Genomic DNA, 20,287 nt, shown 5'->3' with positions numbered 1-20,287 from the left:
TGACGCTTATAGAGGACTTCCCACGTGCCAGGGCCATTCTAAGTGCTTTAAATATTTGAACTCATTTCATTCTCGTAAACTCCATTGTTTTCCCATTTGACAGATGAGGAAACTGAGGCCTAGAGAGGTTAAATGGTGGGCAGGAGGTGGAGCTGGATTCAGATCCAGGCTCCCACTCCTGCTGCTACACTTTTTTAGAGAGAAGCAGGTGAATTTGCCATCCACCTGCAGAGTTTGGGGCAATAAAGGAAACTGAAGGGGTTTCTGAGGTTTGGATTCTGAAGGAACATAACATGTATTGTCTACGGCCACACCACCCTGAACATGCCTGATCTCGTCTTATCTGGAAGCTAAGCAGGGTCGGGCCTGATTAGTACTTGGATGGGAGAACCTAACACATATCGGCTGTTTTCTAAAGTTGTTGACCACCCCCCACAACACACACACACAGCATTCTCATAGGAAGTGGTACCATTAAGATAAACTCAATCTATGAATATTCACTGAGCATGCACTACACGTCGGAAGCTGTGCCAGGAGCTATTGGCTATGTGACACTGAAGAGGAATGTCTTCCCTCAAGGACGTCACAGTCTTGTCACCTTCCTGCTGTAGATCATCACCATAATATTAAACCTCATCTCTTCTTTCTCCCATCAAACAGTAAAACAGTTCCTAGATGATACCGTTTTAGAGACTGTTAGGAAATCCCATCGTGAATCAAAGCACCAGCCAAGCAAGATCGAGTTGCAAATTAAGTTCATTTGGGAAATTGTGAATATATGAACAAGGAAAAATCCCAGAAGGGAGGAGACTGAACTGAGTGCTTGGTATGTTTCCAAATGACCAAAGCAAAATTCATGGAGACAACAACTCCAGGAGATGGTGTCTCTGCGAAGGCCCTTTAAGAAAGGGGGTGGGGCAGGTTCGGTTCCGCTAAACACTCCAACACTGGGAACCTCTTATGTGCCCACTGTGCCAGCTACCCAGGTGACAGCAAGAGCAAGACCCATGTCCCGAGTAGAAGGATCTTACATGTGGCACAGTAAGTAACACACTATTCTGATTCTCTCATCTTCCCAGTGTTCTACGGCCCTTTCTCTCCTCTCTTACCTGGGCACCCTCCCGGGCCACGTGTGCAGTGGCTCCACACCCTCCCCATCACACTTTACGTCCACAGCGCCTCCCAGGCCACCACAATGCACACTCTGCTCACTCTGTGGTGGCCCTGCCGCGAGGGCTGCTTGGTTTGCAGGGCGGTTCCACCCGCCACCGCCCGAGGTGCCCACGAAATGCTGGATCGTCTACTTGACTTCAATTCTTCACCCCAACACAAGTTACAAAAACGGCTTCATCTTTGTAACAACAAAGCGCTTTGTAACAGGACCCGTGCGATAAGCAGGAGGGCTTCCAACTACCTCTCAGGTATTTCCCCCATAACTGGACCAACTTTGGGAACCGGGAGCGGAGAATTGACAGAGTTGGTTTTCAGAGAAACCTGAGCTTCTGGGAAAGCTCTCGCCTGCCACCCCTTCCCCATAATCAGCTGCGGCTTTCAGATCCTCAACTCCTGGCAAAAAAATCAGTTTCTTATCATGGCGAAGCTAACGTGAAAGTAGGGATCGTTTGTACCTCCGGTGGGGGACATGTGGTGGATGTAGACTTTGCCATCCCTGACGTGGTCTGGGGTGACTGCGATCAAGTGGTCCTTCCACACTTTGATCCGGTTGGAAAATCCAATGATGCTGAAACGGTCCTGGGGTCGGAGGTCATGGAGGATCGTGAAGAGCGCGTCCTTGGTCTAGGCAAACACAAAACCAGAACCGGTCACAGCCAATTGCGTTAGTGCACTTGTCCCTGGCCTGGAATAATCTCAGGGTTCAAGTTCAGTGTCTATGCTGTAACAGCAACTTGGCTAAATGTCAAAGAACTTGTCACCTAACTGGGGAAAAAAAACGGTATAAATATGTTAACAGTTGTATACAAGATATGAATAAGTACTTAATATAACACATGAAATGTCACATGCTGCCACCAGCCCTGGTGTCTCGGGCCTCCATATCTTCACCATCGCTATTCTCTCGGCCTGGAATGTTCTTCCCTAGCGCCTTAGCCCCATCTTTGATTGGACTCCAGGAGACATTTTAAAGTCTGTGGCTGTCCCCACTTGTCCCACGGGTGGCTCAGACTCAACACGTCGAGATTGGAAACTTCATCCTCTGACTCAAGCCTCTCTCTCCCCTCTGCTGCTCTCGACCCCGGGTGACACCCTTAGCTGGCACTCCAGGGCAGAGCCGTGGGATGCCAGGTCAAGTCTTCCCTCCTCCCCGACCCTCGCATCCTTCAGCACCAGCCCTGCAATCCCAGCTCCTCTTCCTAAGTATCCCAGTGACCATATTCTGAAGGGATTTTTCCTTCTTTTTTATTTTTTCCTAATACAAAAATAATATCATTCCTTTTTTAAAAGATCAGAAAAAAAAGCATATAAAACCCGCATCGTTCCACCCACCTAGAGACAACCACTATTAAAAGGCGGGTTCACCACGTGCTGCTTCAGAAACCTTCCTCTGTGTGTGTGTGTGTCTGAGTTTAAAGAAGTGGGAGCGTATACTATGTAGACCATGCTGCAAAGTTTTCATTTACTGTATCATACGCAGTTTTCACGTCAGTAGATAAATGTTCGCCACATTCTAACAGCAGCACGAGATGCACACACACCATGCTTTAATGTTTTGAGCATTTGAGCAGCACTGCTAGGAAGCTCGTTATTCAGCCCTCCTCTGCCCTTGACTCATTGCCTTAGGACAAATTCCCAAAAATGGAATTGGAGCAACAAAGGGCTTGCACTTTGGGGAGGACTAGGCACGTCCCCACGTTGCTGCCAGAGTTATTTTCCACCTTCCGCTCTTAAAAGCCTTCGCCGGCTCCTCACTGCCCTCAGCATAAAGTTCAAATGTGTCTTGGATACAAGATCCTCCATAAAAATAAGTGATCCCAGTGGAACTTTCTGGCTTCATTTCCTGCTGTTCCCACCCCCGCCGCAGACTCTAAGGTCTCATTTCCCCGAGCACCCGACCTCCCTAAACACAGCCTGCTTTTGCAGGACTTCCTGCCGCTGCACAAGCTACCGCCCCAGCCCCTCTCCCCCCCCACCCCCACCAATGAACCACAGTCCCTTCAGGATCCCTGACCTGTCCCTCCTGCATGAGGCTATTCCCAGCTCAGCCGTGAAGACAGGGGGTGGCTCAGTCCCCTGACGCTCCACCCGCTACGGCACATCCACACTGTGCTGTCATTACCTCTTTACGCTGCTTCCCAGCTTGGGGACTTTGCATCTGCTGTTCCCTTTCCCTGGGATGCCGTTCCTCACCATCCACGCTGCTGCTGTCCCTTCTCCTCCTGCGGTTCTGGGCCTACACGTTCTGTCCCAAGAGAGCCCTGCCTGTCTCCCCTGCCCAGCCTGTCCTTCCCTTCACTGCACGGACAGAGGGGACGTCACTCTTCCCTGTGCGTGGACTGTCCTGTCTTCCACTCCACGCTCCTTAGGGCAGGAACGTTTTCTATTTTATTATTCTATATTTAATGCCCTATATTCTATTTTATGATTCTATAGCCTTTAGTTAATGCCCAGTGGTGCCTGGCACATAAGAGATGCTTGATAAATGTTTCCTAAATACATGAGTGGTGAGTAAACCGTCTCTCTGCCACGCTAGAGAGGCAGCTCCTCGGAACAGCTGTTCCCCTGGCCTTCCCCACCCTCCCAACGTGATGTTTTGTACAGTGCAGGCTTTTAGTAAATGTCTGTCGCATTAGAAAATGAGTGAGAGAGACATGGGGTGGGGGGAAGAGAGGGAAACAGGGGAGAGACAGAGACGGGGGAGAGAGAGACAGAGACGAGGGAGAGAGAGAGACGAAGAGAGACAGAGACGGGGATGGTTCTGTTGTTGCGAAGGACGTGAGAGAGACACAGCCTGTCCCGGGGGCCCTGGACAGGTACTACTGAGACGGATGACGCCCAGGAAGCTCCGAGCTCCTGACGGATGAGTCGCAGCAGTGACCAGCAACTCAGATAACCACGCCAGAGGCCGGGCTGCAGGGTGGGGTGTGGAGAAGGGGCCCCATGTCGGCGAGCCAGGCCTGTTAGCTGCTGGCATCCTCAGGATCCTTAAATAGTGCGCCGAGGACCTCCGGGGGGACGGCTGGATCCTGTGCTGGTATTTTTCCCCACGGTGACGGGTACTCTGCTTTGAGAAGAGTCGTTCAGTCCCCCTCCTCCCCCAGCTCAGCAGCCAGAGGCTCCGTATGACCTTGTAAGGCCGCAGCTGCGACTTGTCCTCGTGTGCACCAGGGAAGGCGGGCGGGCGCCTCTGGCCACTCTGTCCCCACTCGCTGGGAGAGCCCTGGATGGTCTCCTTCCCTGGTCCCAGGGGGCCACCAGAAGCCGCTGCTGCTGCTGCTGCTTCCTACAGCTACCAGCTGCCGTTAACCCTTGCCTGGCCCTCCCCTGCCCGTCCCCGGGCTGCGCACTGAGAGCTCTGCACCCACAGGAGGCTGGAGGGGAAGGTGACCGTCCACACAGGAGCGCACCGGCCAGCAGCTGCAGCCCGGACTCCTGCACACCGTGCTCAGATGCCAAAGATGAACCGAAACCCAGGCTCAGTACGGAGCAGAGGGTGAGCACATTCCAGGCAGATCAGAGGACGTGGAATCAAGCCTGTCCAGAGGCCTGAACTGCTCTGAAGGCAAGGAGCACCCCCAAGGGGCTGGACTAGGTACCCGCCAGGGTCCCTCTCGAGTCTGAGATCCTGTGACATGACTAGGAAGAGCTGCAGACTCCCCCCAGTGCAGGCGACGGACCAGGCTGGTGGCCACCCGCCCGCCAACGCCCTTCCTCCTGGACACCCCGGATGCCCCGTCCCCTGGACTTCTCCCCGCTCTGCCCTCAGCGCTCCCTCCAGTGGCCCTCCATGCTGCAAAGAGGCCACCCTGCTCAAGACGAGCACCCCAAAACACGCAATGTGGAGTAATGACGCCCCCAAATCAATCTGTTAATAGGTGACCACAGGAGACCACGGAAACGTCTCCCTTGAAGATCTTTATAACAAAATGAATGTACGGAATCTGCGAGCACACACACGGCACGGTTCCCATCCACACGAGACAGCAGAAGAGATCTCTAAAAAAATCCAGATTGTGTTTGGACCGAAGGGAGATTTTTCTTAAAAGGAACACAGAAAGTATACATGGAAAAGATATATTTCTAACTATTTGGGTAGCAAAGAAGTACCTGGGCCTGGCTACAGGCGACAGACAAGATTCCTTCCAATCCTAGTTATTTAGAATCACAAAGCATAGGGATTACTCTCCGCTTAAAACTATTTCATGGTGATGGATTCTTCTTCTTATATGTACTTTCCTTGGACTAACAAGAAGAAAAAAAGTATTTCTTTTAAAAACACAGTCTTAGATGTTCCTTCCAGCTGTGCCTTGGGTTTACTACTGAATAAGTCGTTTAATCTCTATTTAAATTCTTTCAGGCACAGGCGGGACATAAATAAATAAAAGTCAACTCAGATTCTCCAACCATTCGATGTGGTTACCAATGGTCCTCTTGCTCCAGAGGATCTTCAGGGAGGAAAGTGAGACAATCTCTTCTAACAGTGTGTGTAGAAGGTCGAGCTGGGCCTCTGGACACACAGCCTCCTTTGGTGGCACACACACATCCGAGGAAGGGAGTGTCCGGGGACAGTTCTGTCCTGTGCATTGCAGGCCCTGCGTGAGGCTGCACCAGGAACAAGGATGGGTCCCCCCCTTCCCTTCCTCTCTCTCCCTCTTCCCTAGAACAGACAACCTCAGACTCCCGGCCCAGCCCCCAAAGGAGCCGGCATCCCACTCTGCTGCCATGGTCTCAGTGACCAGCGAACACCTCCCAAGTGGACACACGTTATCTAACAAGACCTCAGGGGAGAAGCCAATGGAGCCCATGCAAGAGGCAGCTGCAAACTGACGCTGACACAAAAGGCTTTTGTATCACAAACCCTCGGTCATCGGGCATAAGATGAGGGGAGCCAGTGACATCATAGGTGAATCCAAGTTCAAGGGAATTCGGTATTGGCCATTCCAGGCTTTGAGCACAACGATCGGGCTGTTCTCCTGAGTGGTCCACACCCCGCCTCATCTGAAATGCTTTCCAAGGAGTTGACATTTTCTCCACGCGGAGTTGGTCCACACGGCCCTTTTGAATGAGCCCAAGAGGAGGATCTAAGACCAATAGCTTAGAATAATCCAACCAAGAAATCAAAGACCTTCTAAAGGCTGAAGTGGGGCACGGAAGAGAATCGTGATCAGGAAATATATCCCATGAGAACAGCCCTGAGATAATATTGGAAAATGGAAAGTGCCCAAGACGACGACTGTGGCTGCAGGTCAGCCTCACCTTTCGGGAGGTGGGCAGGCAGCAGACACGGAGGGGAGGGGGCGGTGTGTCCCCACTGTCCTCCTGTTTCCCTGTGAGTCCTCCCTGATCCAGCAGGCAGGAGGGTCTCAGAGCCCGGGACCCCTGCCCCTCGCTGGGGGGTGGCAGTATGGCCCTGTAGTCATGCCACCCTAAGGGACAGACAGAAATAAAAACTGTCCGGATTCCATCAAAGTTTGCAATGACAGATTCTCACTGCAACCTTCCACTATGTATCTCAGCCTGAAATGAGGAGAATGAACGTGTCCACCAGCCCAGCCTCAGATCTGTCACCCCTGCTGCACCCCACAGACACCCGTACACGGCGCGGTCCTGAGTCACCTTGGCGTCACAGTCACAGCTGAAACCAGAGTAGCCGTGACCTGCCGGCAGACGTGGCCAGTCCGTGGGCACCAGCTTCGCCTCAGTGGGAGCATCTCAAGACTGTGGCGTTGTGAGATCATAAAGACTTATTCTGCAAAAGGGCAGCATCAACTTCTATGACTCCCTGCCAGTCTTTCCATGATGTGAAGGAAAGGTCTCTGAAATCTTACCGTGACTGACCCATCAAGCAACCAGATTTTTCTTTTGAAATCCCAACTTTAGCAGGAAGGCAATTAAATTGAGTGAGAAAGACCATTTCTCTATAATATGTTTGTGTTTATATCATTGTTACCCTTAAAAAAATCTAGCAACAGATTGGCTTCAGAAAAGAAAGCAAACAAAACATTAAAAAATAATGCGATTCCACTGACTCTTGAACAACACAGGTTTGAACCGCGTGGGTCCACTTATACGCAAGATCAACCCTTTCTCCTCCTCTTCCTCCTCAGCCTACTCAACGTGAAGTCGACAAAGATGAAGACCTTTATGATGATCTACTTCCACGTGAGGAATAGTAAATATATTTTCTTTTCCTTATGATTTTCTTAATAAGATTCTCTTTTCTCTAGCTTACTTTATTGTAAGAATATAATACATGATACATATAACATATAAAACATGTGTTAATCAACTGTTTATGTTATCAGTGAGGCTTCAAGTCAACAGGAGGCTATTAGTAGTGAAACTCTGGGGGGGAATCAAAAGTTATACTTGGATTTCGACTTTGTAGGGGGTTGTCAAAAGTTATACTTGGATTTCGACTTTGTAGGGGGTCAGCCACCTCCCCCAACCCCCAGGTTGTTCAAGGGTCAACTATATAAGCAACACTTCAAGGAGTTGTGCAAACTCATAAAGCAATCAACACTAGCACAATCTCTGGTTCCTTCTTTTTGCTACCATGCTATAAATATCTCCTGGAATGAACAACTACTGTATAATTTATATTAAAAACAAAAATTCTAAACTATAATAAAAGAAAGAGACTGTGACCAAAAAGATGTCTCTGTCAAATTTGGGGTATCTTGTTGAAAGAAACTGAAACTATTTTTCTACTGGCTAAAATAAAATGTTCTTTCTGGAGAAACAGTAGAACCTAATATAAGCTTTCTTTATATAAATGGAAAATTTGGAATAGAAGTCATCACATCTTCCAATACGTTAAAACAGTTTAGTAGATGCTATATAGTAACTTGAAATGCCACATAGAAGGAAATGTAGCAAACGCTGTGTTCTTTGGAGTCAACATTTTAATGTTCATACTACTATGAAAAGCATATTTCTTAAACAAAATCACAGGGTTCCTGGTATTTAAAAATGCATTATTTTTTAATTTATTTTAACCCTATTCCTGTCCCTTCTACAAAAAATATATTATTTTAAATAATAACAATTTCATGTACTATTTGAAATCTAATTTCAAATGCTCTTCCAATGCTGTACTGTGTGGAAATAACGCAGCTCTGATTTGGAATACCTCTTTACACATGTGTTTACCTAATCTGTGTAAAAATATAAAACAGCTATTTCTTTATAGTAAGATAAAAAGCACCTTTATAATTCAGATCAAAATACCAATAACACTTCAGGGCTAGTTCTAAAATTGAATGATTGTTAAAGACTTAAATTCTGGCTAAATTCAGGCTTAACTTAAAAAAAGAACCGATTAGGTTTGGATATTAACATATTTTTGCAATATAAACATAACTAAATCGCATCAGTCTCTGTGTTTGGATAATGTTATCCTAACTTGAGAAGCCAACTATGTCTCGTCTCAACCCTCCTGCTCATGTTAGGATCCGTTCCTGCTGTTTTGACTTTGCCTTGACAAGTGTGTCAAACATTCACCTAATAGTGTCACTGTACATTTGTCTCAAGAGCTCTTTGCCAATAAAATTTCTTTGATTCTTTACAACATACTAGGCACATCTATTTTTTATACTTGATGTGTAAATGACTCCAGGTTCAAAATGGATTTTTTTTTCCCATTTCTCTCCACGTAGAAGGTTAGTACTCGCGAGGAGTGATGTCCACAGTCAGTTCTATACTTCTCGCTCAGCCAAGAATACAGCCTTCCCACGTGGCCTGGGGAGCCTTCCCGAGAACACAGCCACCCGCACCTGCAGGGTGCAGGTGTCATCCCCAGGTGCAAAAGGATGGTGACCAGGTGACGTTCACCTGCGACTGCAGATCGCCGAGAAGCTGGTGACCTCCCCCCACTGTTCTGACACGCCTGCTGGCTGAAATGATTGAGTTCCCGTCTCCAGCCTTGGTCTAGATTCTGAAGTTTATATTTCCCGGCTGCGTGTTTGGATTCCGGAGTCTCGCCTGTTCCATTCTACAGATTTTTGGTGTCAGACTCTCTGCCTGCCTTTGACCCACTCAGTCCTCCCTGCAGCCTGAGTTCTGGTGATTCCTGTTCCCGGGCTTGGGTCCACCTTCTGCCTCCCGCTATAAATTCCTAGAGATTTTTCTTGACAAATGTTAAGAACATAAAACACAAAAGTATGAAGAGGCTGGGAGAAAGCCATGCTCCACGTAAAATCACGGAACAGTTATGTGAGAAGTAAACACAGTATATCAACAAATGTAGTTTGTATATTAGAGGAAGTAGAGCCACCGTCCACCAGGCAGGGGGCCTGAGGACACATCCCTGTGTCTCTTTCCACCTTCCCGGACTTAGTTAAGGTGAGGTTTTTATTGCAGGAGGGAAAGGATTATAAAACCGGGTGAGGACCCTTTGGTTACTTTTTCTTGTCTTCCTTATTTGCACTGGACGGGACCCGGACAGCCAGAGGGTCCACAGCAGCTCTGTAGGGAAGGGGGTCCAAGTGAAACTTCATATCTCTGCTCATGTCAGCTGGCTCAGTTACCAGGAGGAAAAGCAAAATGGCATCAGAACTAAGTTCTGACCAATCAGAAAGGTAGTAGGTTGGCCGAGGTTTCAGATGGGCTACATATCTCAGAAATCTGAGCTAGTGGGTGGGTACGGTGGCTCACACCTGTAATCCCAGCACTTCAGGAGACAGAGGCAAGAAGATAGCTTGAGGTCGAGTCCCATACCAGACTGGGCAATGTAGCAAGACCCCATCTCTAAAAAAATTTAAAATTAGGCAGTGTGGTGGTGCATACATCAACCCTGTGCCTTCTGCCCCTAAGAAGAACCGATCACCCCCCCACTGTGCAATGGCAGGAACTTGCATCTGTCTCCAGCACAGGGAGCTCTTTGCATGTAACTTTTGTCTGACTTTCTCTTCTCCTCTGGGCTTCTTGACGGAACAGGCTCTGTCTCATATATCGTTGTACCCCCCGAAAGCTCTTCCACCGCAGATAGCCCATATTTGTTTCATTCTTGGAGAATCTGAAGTCCAGAGTCAAAGCCAAGACGGGAACCTGAGGGAGAGTCAGGTGTTCCGAACAAGGGAAGGCGGCAGCTGTGCTATCAGGAATCCTAGGTACCCAGCTGCAATTCAATCAGCCACCGAGGCTGTCAATACCCGGAGGGACAAAGCTCTCTGACACTCTGATAAGCACTTCCACGCTTGTTATCTCACTTAATTTTCTTCGACGTGCAGTGTTTATCTGGTTGTTGCTTGTAGCAATGTTTCCTTTCAGCCCCTATCTGGCCCTTCACAGAAAAAGTCTGGAGACTTGAGCGTAAAATTAGGAGACCAGAAATGGGGGGAGCTGGGCTTTGCCGTTATCTCCTGGCGCCATGTTCCCAGTGCTCACAGCGGGGCTGCAACCTGAGCAGGTAACACAGGAGCACCCAGAGCTCTAGAGTGACAGGTTTCTCTTTGTCGACAGCCACACAGTGGCTCCATTCAGAGAGGCTCAACGTTTTAAAAATATGACCTCATCTGGGTACATCTTAACTACCTCAACAAAAAAATTTTCTAAAAACGAGGACCTCCAATTTATCTAAAATTATCTGCATTGTCATTGTTGAAGAGCAATTTTTTCTTGAAACTAGAAACCCAAGTGTTCACTGATGGGCCTAGGGAAAAAATATCCTGCCCTCTGTCCCTCACCGGTTACCTCATGGTCTGAGTCAGAGACAAAAACTCCAGTTTTCCCACTGACTTCTCTCCTCTGCCCTACGTCCCAGATCTCTGTTTTGCAACGTGTTCCTGAAACACGCGTCTGCTAGTGGGCATGTTCTGACAAGGGCAGCCCAGTAGTAGATGGGAATAAATACTGTCAACTGAAATGACCTCTAGTCACATGCCAGTTAGTCACTGCTCTAGACAAGGGGTCAGTAAACTATGGCCCAGGGGCCAAGTCCGTACTGCTACCTGTTTTTAATAAAGCTTTATTGGAACATAACCATGCCCATTGCTTTGCAAATGGCTGTGCCTGTGCTTTTGCACTACGACAGCAGAGTTGAGTCGAGCGGTTATGCAGAAACTATCTGGCCTGCAAAGCTAAGTTATCTATTATCTGTCCCTTTACAGAAAAAGTTTGCTGACCCCTTTCAGAAAATCAGAGAGGGAAGCTAGACTGTTCTAGGGCCATGCTTTCTGACATATACAAAGCCCAGCAACCTGCATAGGCAACGCAGGCAGACCCAAAGCTCTGCATTGTTGATTTTTATTTGTGGGACAGCCACAGAGTGGTTGCCTTCTGAGACTCTTCCAGTTTTCTAGACCAGATCTCATTTGGCATCTGGCATCCTCCTTCCTTCTGAAAGCCTTTGTTTGTGCAGGGAGTTCTCTCTTCCCAACCAGGTTGCAAGTCTTCTGAGGCCCTTTTGGGCCCTGTGTCCTGTGCCTGACATTCCTCCAGGCTGCTCAGGGAACCTCAGGCTTTCTGCTTGGGTCCCCACATACTAATATCTTTCCAGAACCCTCCCTTTCAAAATGTGGCAGATCCACATATTTGTGAAGAGGACAGCTAGAATGTCACACCACTAGACATCACTGCCCTTGACAGTTACCCTCCTTTCCTTAGCCTATACCTCCACCGTCTCCACCCTGGGACCTGTCCAGTCCAAATTATAAAAGGGAGAGAAGTCTTCAGCCCTGCACATGTCCGAGGGATGCTGCACATTAATTCTATGGGTCAGAGAAGAACAGCTTCATTCATTTGTCTTAACACCAGTCTGCTGGCTGATACCTCTTTGGGCAGGTGACAGCTGTGTGCACTCACCTGAGATGGGCAGCACTGCCCATCACGTTACTTGTTGACAAGGACAGGTAGAGCCTCGCAGCTTCACAGGTGGGCTACAGCTATGTCACGGTCCATAGCTAACGTTACGGTGAAGTGCTTTACGTAGGCCGACCTGGGCTTGAAACCTAACTTTTCTACTTATAACTTTGTGTATTTCAGCATAATTACATAACCTTCCCATTTATAAAATGAGGATAGCAACGTCTACGTCACTGGATGCCGAAAGATTAAATGAAAAAAAAATGCATGTAAAACCCTCAGAGTGCTCTGTATGTACTCATCACTCAATGGTCTCTACTGTGCCCTAAAAAAAAAAAATGCAAGGTACATTTACTGTTTATGTGCTGGTAGCTTTGCAGCAAATGTCATTCCCTACATTACTGTGCGTCAGGTAATGTGCTGAGAGCTAGGAATACATACTATGATGATCAAAAGCAAGATGTTCCCCAAATCATGGAGCTAACCAACTATCCACCTGTAAGGTTACACATAAAATGCCCAAATAGCTCTTGGGAGCCCAGTTTTGGACAGTGAGGAAGAACCTCGTGTTCTAGAGCATAAAGTAAACCTGCGAATGAAGCGCGAGCAACATGCAGTTCCCCAGCCCATTAATTCACATTTTCCCTCATTTTAATATGGCAATTACAGATAAGGAAAATGCTTGTTCTTTACCCTTTAAAACTAATTAAACAGAAAAAGGGAGACAAAACCTTTCAAAAGCTACATGGGAACCTGGGTTGGCACATGGAAAGGCACAGAGTGTGGGAACAAGTTTGGAGAAAGTTACAGCATGAAAAGCATCCGGAAAATGATCCCTTTGTCACTGCTTGGTTGCCAAAGAGGGTCCCTCAGCCAAGATCCTTAACATGAAGGTGACAGTGGTAGATACAATCACATAGATTAAGAGAAAGAAAGAAAGAATGTGCAGGCCTTGGTCAAGGAAAAACGTATTTAACAGACAAGGCATTATCCTTAATGCCTCCAAGGACATGCACATTTGCAACTTTGCAAGTGCTAATGCTTTAGTGTGCAACTAGCAAGGAAGAAGGAAGTCGACCCCCATCACATCTGTCTCCCCTCTTTTTGCTCTTCTCAGCTGCCACCCTGAGAAGTTTTACAAGATCCTGCCTGCCCCAGCTCCAGAGCCATCTCTCCATGCATTCATCTGCAGACGCACGTGGAGGAGAAAAAGCCAAGCCACGTGTCAGCCAGCCGGGGCAGCTCTGTCGCTGTTCCCAAGCTGGGGAAGTCCTGGCTTCTGGGCGCATATTCCCACCGGGATTAGGACAAGAACCAGAGAATTCCAGGTGCACACAGCTGCGGGGGCTCCCCAGGGTGGACATACCCCTTCCTGAATGTGCATTTTAAGGTTGAATGATCTTGACAAGTAATTATCAAAAACCAACTAAGTGCCCTACATTGAGATAAGGACAGTGAAGTCTTCCAGGCCCCTCACCCACGGGAGTGCCAAGAACATCCAGAATAACAGTGAATCATTCAGAATAGAATCCAAGTGGACCCGTGACAAATGTCCCGCGTTGCCAAGCCTGTTGACACAATATGAAAGCCCTGTGCGTGGGGTGATTTTCCTTCTCACCAGTAGACATCATACCACATACAAGACTCTACGAAGAGCCAACCAAGCTTTTTGCTTAGTGCCGTGGCCTCGGAGAAGCAGAGAATTGCTAAAATAGCCAACAGTTTCCAAACCGCTCAAGGCAGCGAGGGGCGTGAGGAATTGCTCAGACATGTGTTTGGCCGCTCCGTGTCCTGGAGAGAAGCCACGCTGTAGCTTAGCAGCCAGCACAGTGCATGCCAGACCCTCAGCGGCCGGCAAGGAATGGATTGCAATATCCAGGAATGAAGGAAGATGAGAGAATAACAAATGGTCTGACATCTGTTCTTACATTGCTCTTGCATAATGCAAGGAAATCCCTGCCTTCTGCAATGTGGCCTTCTCAAGTGGGTCCTACAACGTAAAATTGCACTGACCTCACGTCCCTGTGCACGTCTCTCTCTTACCACACCGAGAAGCACATGAAGGAACCATAGCTTTGTGTTTGGTTCATGGACTTGGGAGTCGGACTGGCCCTGCCACTCATTAGCCGAGTTATCTACCTTTGCAAAGCCTCAGTTTCTCCATCAGTAAAATGGGAATGACCAAACTGTTACAAAGACTAAATACTCTCATAGTAAATAATTCATGTAATACCCTTAGATATGTTCAAAATGCCCCATGCCATATTTTTAAGAAGTGCCCAAATTAGTTTATGATTAAAGAGAAATTTGGGAGACCATGATTTACTTCATTGGTTTTTCTCTGGACAATTTGGAGCAGGATTCATCTTTCTAGGCGTTGTTTGGCAAGAAGATTCTTGATCTCTCTCCTGTCAGAAGGAGAAGAAGACCCTGTGCTCCGGAAGGGACTAGGTTTGGGCTTAAATCCTGAAGTCACTCCAGCACCTGAAGATGGGAGTCTTTGAGCATTTCTTTACTAATACGGTTCACCCCTGTTTCATAATTTCACTGAATCTTCTTATTTCTTCCCTTTTGGTTTGTTTTGCATCCTTTGCTCACTTCCTTACACAGGATTAATTTTTATTGATCCAGAACAGCGCTTTACACATTAATGATAAACTCCTGTCTTTTTCCTGCATACAATTTCCCGGTCTTTTGTTTACTTTTATTTTTTTTATTTACAACCAAAGTTTTGAAAATTTTATGTAGCTCAAGTTTTTGATTCTTTTCTTTTACAGTAATTATTTTCATTGCTTTTAGGCTTTTTAGAAAGTTTTCCCCCACTTCAAAACTAGTTAAATATGCACCTGTGTTTTACTTACATTTTGGGGGTGTGGTTCATTGATTGATTACCTTTTATCCCCTTAATCTATTTGGAATACTGATCTTGGTAATGGTTTTATGTGTTACAAATTGGCACAGCCTTTCTGGACTGTTTTGATAATATACACCAAAAACCACAAAGGATTTGGCACTCTTTGGCCCAGTAACTCTACTTCTAAGAATCAAATTTAAGAAAACAACAGAGCATGTGTCAAGGATTTCTACATAAAGAAAATCATCTCAGTGGTGTTTATAACAGCAAAAAGTGGAATTAACTTAAAAGTCTCTCATGGCGGGTAGGGTGAATAAATGTTCTGCAGCTACATTGTCCATGCAGCAACTATTAGCCACATGTGGTTACTGAAATTCAAGTTTATTAAAATTAAACCAAACTAAAGATTCAGTTCCTCAGTTGCATTAGCCACATTTCAAGTGCTCAGTAGCTTTCTGTGACCAGTGGCTATCGTATTGGACAGCACAGGTGTAGAACATTCCCATTCTCCTAGAAGCTTCTATTGGATTGTGTTGCTCTATGGCCACTAGAATCAGGTTTTTAAAGAATATTTAATAACATAAAACAGATTCATGATATGATGGTAAATAAAAATCTCAGAACACACACTATTCGGTGGTGACAGGAATTCAGATTCATTGCAGTAACTTTAATCATCAATATCTTCATCAAGTTATTTTTGATCAGAGGAAACACAAACCCAGCCCTCATCAAGCTCATTATTTAAAAAGAAAGAAAAAAGAAGAAGAAAAAAATTTGAACGTACATATGTACATAGGAATTAAATGAGATATATGGGGAAACCTAGCCCATGACAAGTACTCAGTTAACTATTAATTGATTCAAAATCCAAATGAGATTATTATCACACTGGATCATATGTCAGATCTAATTAATACCGTGTTCTGTGGCCAACAATGGTCTTAAAAGAAAAGAAGCCATGATTATTCTTCTGTCAATATCTATTGTCCAGCCACCAAAGTCACAAAAACAATTTGATGAGCAAATGGCACTTGCATAAGAACTTGCAGTACATAAAGCAAAGCACTTTATAGAGTATTCAGTAAATATGGAAAGGCCTCTCAAACATCAATAAACATCAGCCACCATGAAAAAACACTTCACTTTAGGGTGATTAAAACTTTGGGAAACCTATACGTAATTTAGATCCTAATGGGCTCCAAAGTTTAAATTTATTAGACGCACACTTTAAAATAACTGTGTTTACTATGCTGGAGAAATTTTTTTCAATTATTAAAAACTTAGTGCAATAACTGAAAATCCTAAAGTCACAAAGTAGATTTGAAAAAGAACCAAAACAAACATTTGGTTTAGCTTTCCAGTGGAAGCAACTAAAAAAGCTGAACAAAATGTTTTCTTTTTTATCTTCAAAGTAGCAGAAAGCTAACAAAACAGTGAGAGAAAAAAATATGAGAGAAGATGAAAATTTAAAGAGGTGTGATAAGCATTTAGGACCTTTTGTCTAAACGATGTTTGTTGTCAAGGTCAAAGAGATATCTAAGCGACTGAGCATCACTTTTGCAGGTTAAGGGGCCAAAAGTTGAAGGTCAGAGTCCACCAAGGATGAGTGCTTTGGCAAACCCTCTACACTTTGTACAAAACAGAAATATACCAACTCTTGAAAAAACTACAATACAGCTTTGAGCCATCTGGGCTACCCAGAAAAAGCCCAAGTCCTAAAAATGGACTAAAACAATCCCAGATTTTAATTCCCCCAGGTACCTGACAGAAACAAGCCAAAACCTTCTCTAGAGAAATAGACCATCATCCTAGGCCTCAAACTATTTCTACAAACAAATTTTCAAATATTATGTCCATCATTCAATCAAAGACAACCAGTCACACAGGAGAGAAGATAAGAGACAATGAAGACAGCCCCTAAGGGCTCCAAAGTTTGGATTTATCAGACATGGACTTTAAAATAACTATGTTTACTGTGCTTGAGAAAATAAAAAAATTATTAAAAACTTTGTAAAACAACTGAAAATCCTAAAAAGTCACAGAGCAGATTTGAAAAAGAACCAAATAGAAATTCCAGAACTAAAAATACAATAACTGAAATAACTCAATGGAAAAGTTTAACAGCAGGTTAGACGTACCTAAAGAGAGTATCTGCGAACTGGAAGATAGGTTTGGAATGAAGCATGGAAAAGCAAAAGTTGGAATGTGCGGAAGAGAGCATGAGAAACATAGAGGATATAAAGAGAAAATTTAACACTGGAATCCCAGAAGGAAAAGTGAACTGAAGCAGTTTCAGAGATAATGGCGGAGGGTTTTCTCACAAATCCATGAATTCATGAAGTCCTAGTAATCTTAAGCAGAATAAATAAGAAGAAAAGCCACATCTAGAACCATCATATTAAAATTACAGAAAACTAAAGCCAAAAAGGAAAATCTTAAAAGTAGTCAGCTATAAGAGTCCCTTTAGAGGAACAACAGTTAAAAATTTTACTGACTTTTCAACAGCAACAATGGTAGCCAGTAGGTGATGGAATCTATCTATCTTCAATGGACTGAAAGAAAATCACTGTCAATATTTTTACTGGGTATGTAAAAATATCCTTAAAAAATGAAAGTGAAATAAGTCATTTTCACACAAAACCAGAGAATTCTTCACCAGCAGATCCCCATTTTTGAAAAAGACCCTAATGAATGTTCTTCACATAAAAGAAAAGTAACCCCAGGTGGAAGGTCAGAGATGCAGAATGAAGAAAAAACAATGAAAATGGAGGAGTTGGCAGGCTGAACTCTGTACAAGAATGTGATGTTGAAGAACTACAAAAAGCTGACTTACAGAATGAGGCTACCTTCCCCCTATATTAGTTAGAAGTTATATTTGGCTATCCTCTAAAAGCAAAGAGTTAAACCCTATCCTACATAACATTTTGGAATATATTTTTTTGCTATATTGCAGTGGAGGAAAACCAGATGTCATGAGGAAGAGACACACAGATTTTACTAGATGATTTTAAATATATAAATGGCCACAGGAACAATTTAAAAAGTACTAGACCAAGAGAAAACATTTGCAATAGTTTATCAACTAGTATTAGGCTCAACCACATGTGAGGTGGGACCTAGGAGTCAAAACAGGTGGAATAGGTAGTATTTTACTCATTAAACCACAATTATATTGTTAATTGTTTAAAAATAGATAATGCATTTAAAAATAAAAACTAAAATGGACTAAAAAACTAAAAATGGACTAAAACAATCCCAGATTTTAATTCCCCCAGGTACCTGACAGAAACAAGCCAAAACCTTCTCTAGAGAAATAGACCATCATCCTAGGCCTCAAACTATTTCTACAAACAAATTTTCAAATATTATGTCCATCATTCAATCAAAGACAACCAGTCACACAGGAGAGAAGATAAGAGACAATGAAGACAGCCCCTAAGGGCTCCAAAGTTTGGATTTATCAGACATGGACTTTAAAATAACTATGTTTACTGTGCTTGAGAAAATAAAAAAATTATTAAAAACTTTGTAAAACAACTGATTTAAATTTTTGATGAATGTAGAGACTGGAGACATTAGGTGGTCTGGCAGCCAGTAGCTCTCTGTTTTCCATTATGTGAGCTTGAAATATATTATAATTATAAAATTCTGACATTTATGATACCAGACTAAGATAAGAAATAGCCATTTCCAGTGGTATGCAAGAAAAATATAAATAGCTGTATTTTCAGGAAATTTAATTTTTTGGCATAGACTACATGTCCCCTTAATGTCCTCCACCCAGCTCTAGAATTTTAAGTTCATCCTAAATTCTGTGAGAATATCAGCCCTGAATTATCGAGACCTGAGCTCTTTGCTCTAAGGATAAGCCAAGGTGGCTTCCAATGATTCTATCCCATTGTCCTCAGAGGAAGCATCACTGAACAGAATTACTCTGTCAACAAGGATGCTGTTGCGTGTGGCCCCCTCAGTGTGTTCCTGCCTCACTCACATCATCCACTTTGCCAGGACAACGTGTTTCCATAGCACACGTCCTCTTAAAACCACCTCTGCCCTCTTAAAACCACCATGCTGAAATGTTTGTGTTGATGCATTAACCGAATCCGTTCAGGAATGTTCTCTGTATGCAGGAAGAGCTGGACAGGAAAGCTGACGTTTGGCACCACCTGAATGTTATTCACCAAGCAGATCACTGTCCCAGGCAAAAGCGAGGGAGGAACAAGACGGGCAGGTGGCACTCACCTGCCGGAGTTTGGTTCCGACCATGGAGGCACTGCTGTCGAGCACAAACACCACGTTCTTGGGCAATGGAGGCAGGTCTTTAGGAGCAAAGTAGTGCACAAAATAGCCATTTAGCACCTGGTGGAGGGAAAAGAATGTGAAAACGCTAGTAACTAGAATAGGGAGGAAAAATACCTAAAACGGAGAGTCTATGGAACTTCTAAAAGTCAAAGACTGCAGGAAGCAGAGTCTGGGGTCCGATTCCACACCCAGAGTAAAATGATCTATGGTCCTGATCCCTCCAAGAGAACTAATTGCTAATTTAATTTGTATAAGGATAGAATCTTCCCTTAAAAATTTATCAATTATGGCTACTAATTCAATTTTAATTATCCCTCCTTCCCTGGCCCTTGCTACTTGAGAATCCTGCTTCCCTCGTTATCTGGTTTTAACCAAGCATCTTACAAGTTGAGACATCAAGGTTGTCTACATTCTAGATGCACGTTAATACATTTTAATATTCCCAGCCTGTCTCTGGAGCAATAAAACCTAAAGGGAAATGAGGCACGGAGCAGTCTTTTTTAATTAAAATTGAAGATGAACTGAAATTCTAACTTAATCTAAAACACCACAGGGGAAATCATATTACAGATTTCATTTGCTCTCCAGATTACTGAAGCAGGAAATAGGTTCACTCAGCTTCCAGCAAAAGACCACCGCTAGTCTCTTTGAAGATATATTTTGGGTTAAAACAAATTTCCTAAGAACCAGAAGGTTCTCTCTCCTTTAGGTAAGTGTGGAATCCATAGTTCTGAGTCCCCCTAAAAAAATTCCGCAACCAACATGAAACAGCAACAGCGAACCCAATAAATACCTGGATGTCCCCAATGCTCTGTTCCCTGTTGACGTCATAGCGAACAATGAAGTCTCCCAAAATTCCATTCTGGGCAATCTTGGCTTGTTGCACCACACTGGGCTTAAAAACTATTTTGGCAAAAGTCTCGTTTTGGTTGATAACGGTAGAAGGAGGCGGTCCAGAATCATCTGCAAACAAAGTGTAAACATAACAACTGAACATAGAAATATTCTTCTGAAAAGAACTAAGAACTTTTTTTGCATAGACACATTTTATTGCAGGTATATTTCATAGGAACTTCTAAGACTTTGTGCTGATACTATGTCACAATGCAAGAGATACAGTATTATATAGTTCACCTTTATGCCCCC

The 20,287-nt window shown here is 44.5% G+C and overlaps 1 protein-coding gene across 1 annotated transcript in view; it reads right to left on the bottom strand.

The window, feature by feature from the left end:
• The window catches only part of ITIH5 (inter-alpha-trypsin inhibitor heavy chain 5), a 66,845-nt gene that overhangs the window by 13,028 nt on the left and 33,530 nt on the right, over nt 1-20,287 (bottom strand). Inside the window, exons 6-8 of the mRNA XM_045536201.1 lie at nt 19,935-20,104; nt 19,082-19,198; nt 1,632-1,800 (exon numbers count right to left, since the gene is read on the bottom strand). Of these exons, the coding sequence (XP_045392157.1) occupies nt 1,632-1,800; nt 19,082-19,198; nt 19,935-20,104 (456 nt within the window). The remainder of the gene's footprint in view (nt 1-1,631; nt 1,801-19,081; nt 19,199-19,934; nt 20,105-20,287) is intronic.

Source organism: Lemur catta, chromosome 1 (genome assembly GCF_020740605.2).
Source record: "Lemur catta isolate mLemCat1 chromosome 1, mLemCat1.pri, whole genome shotgun sequence".
Lineage (NCBI taxonomy): Eukaryota > Metazoa > Chordata > Mammalia > Primates > Lemuridae > Lemur > Lemur catta.
Note: the sequence above shows the minus strand (reverse complement) of the source record. Positions and strands in the feature narration are given on the sequence as shown.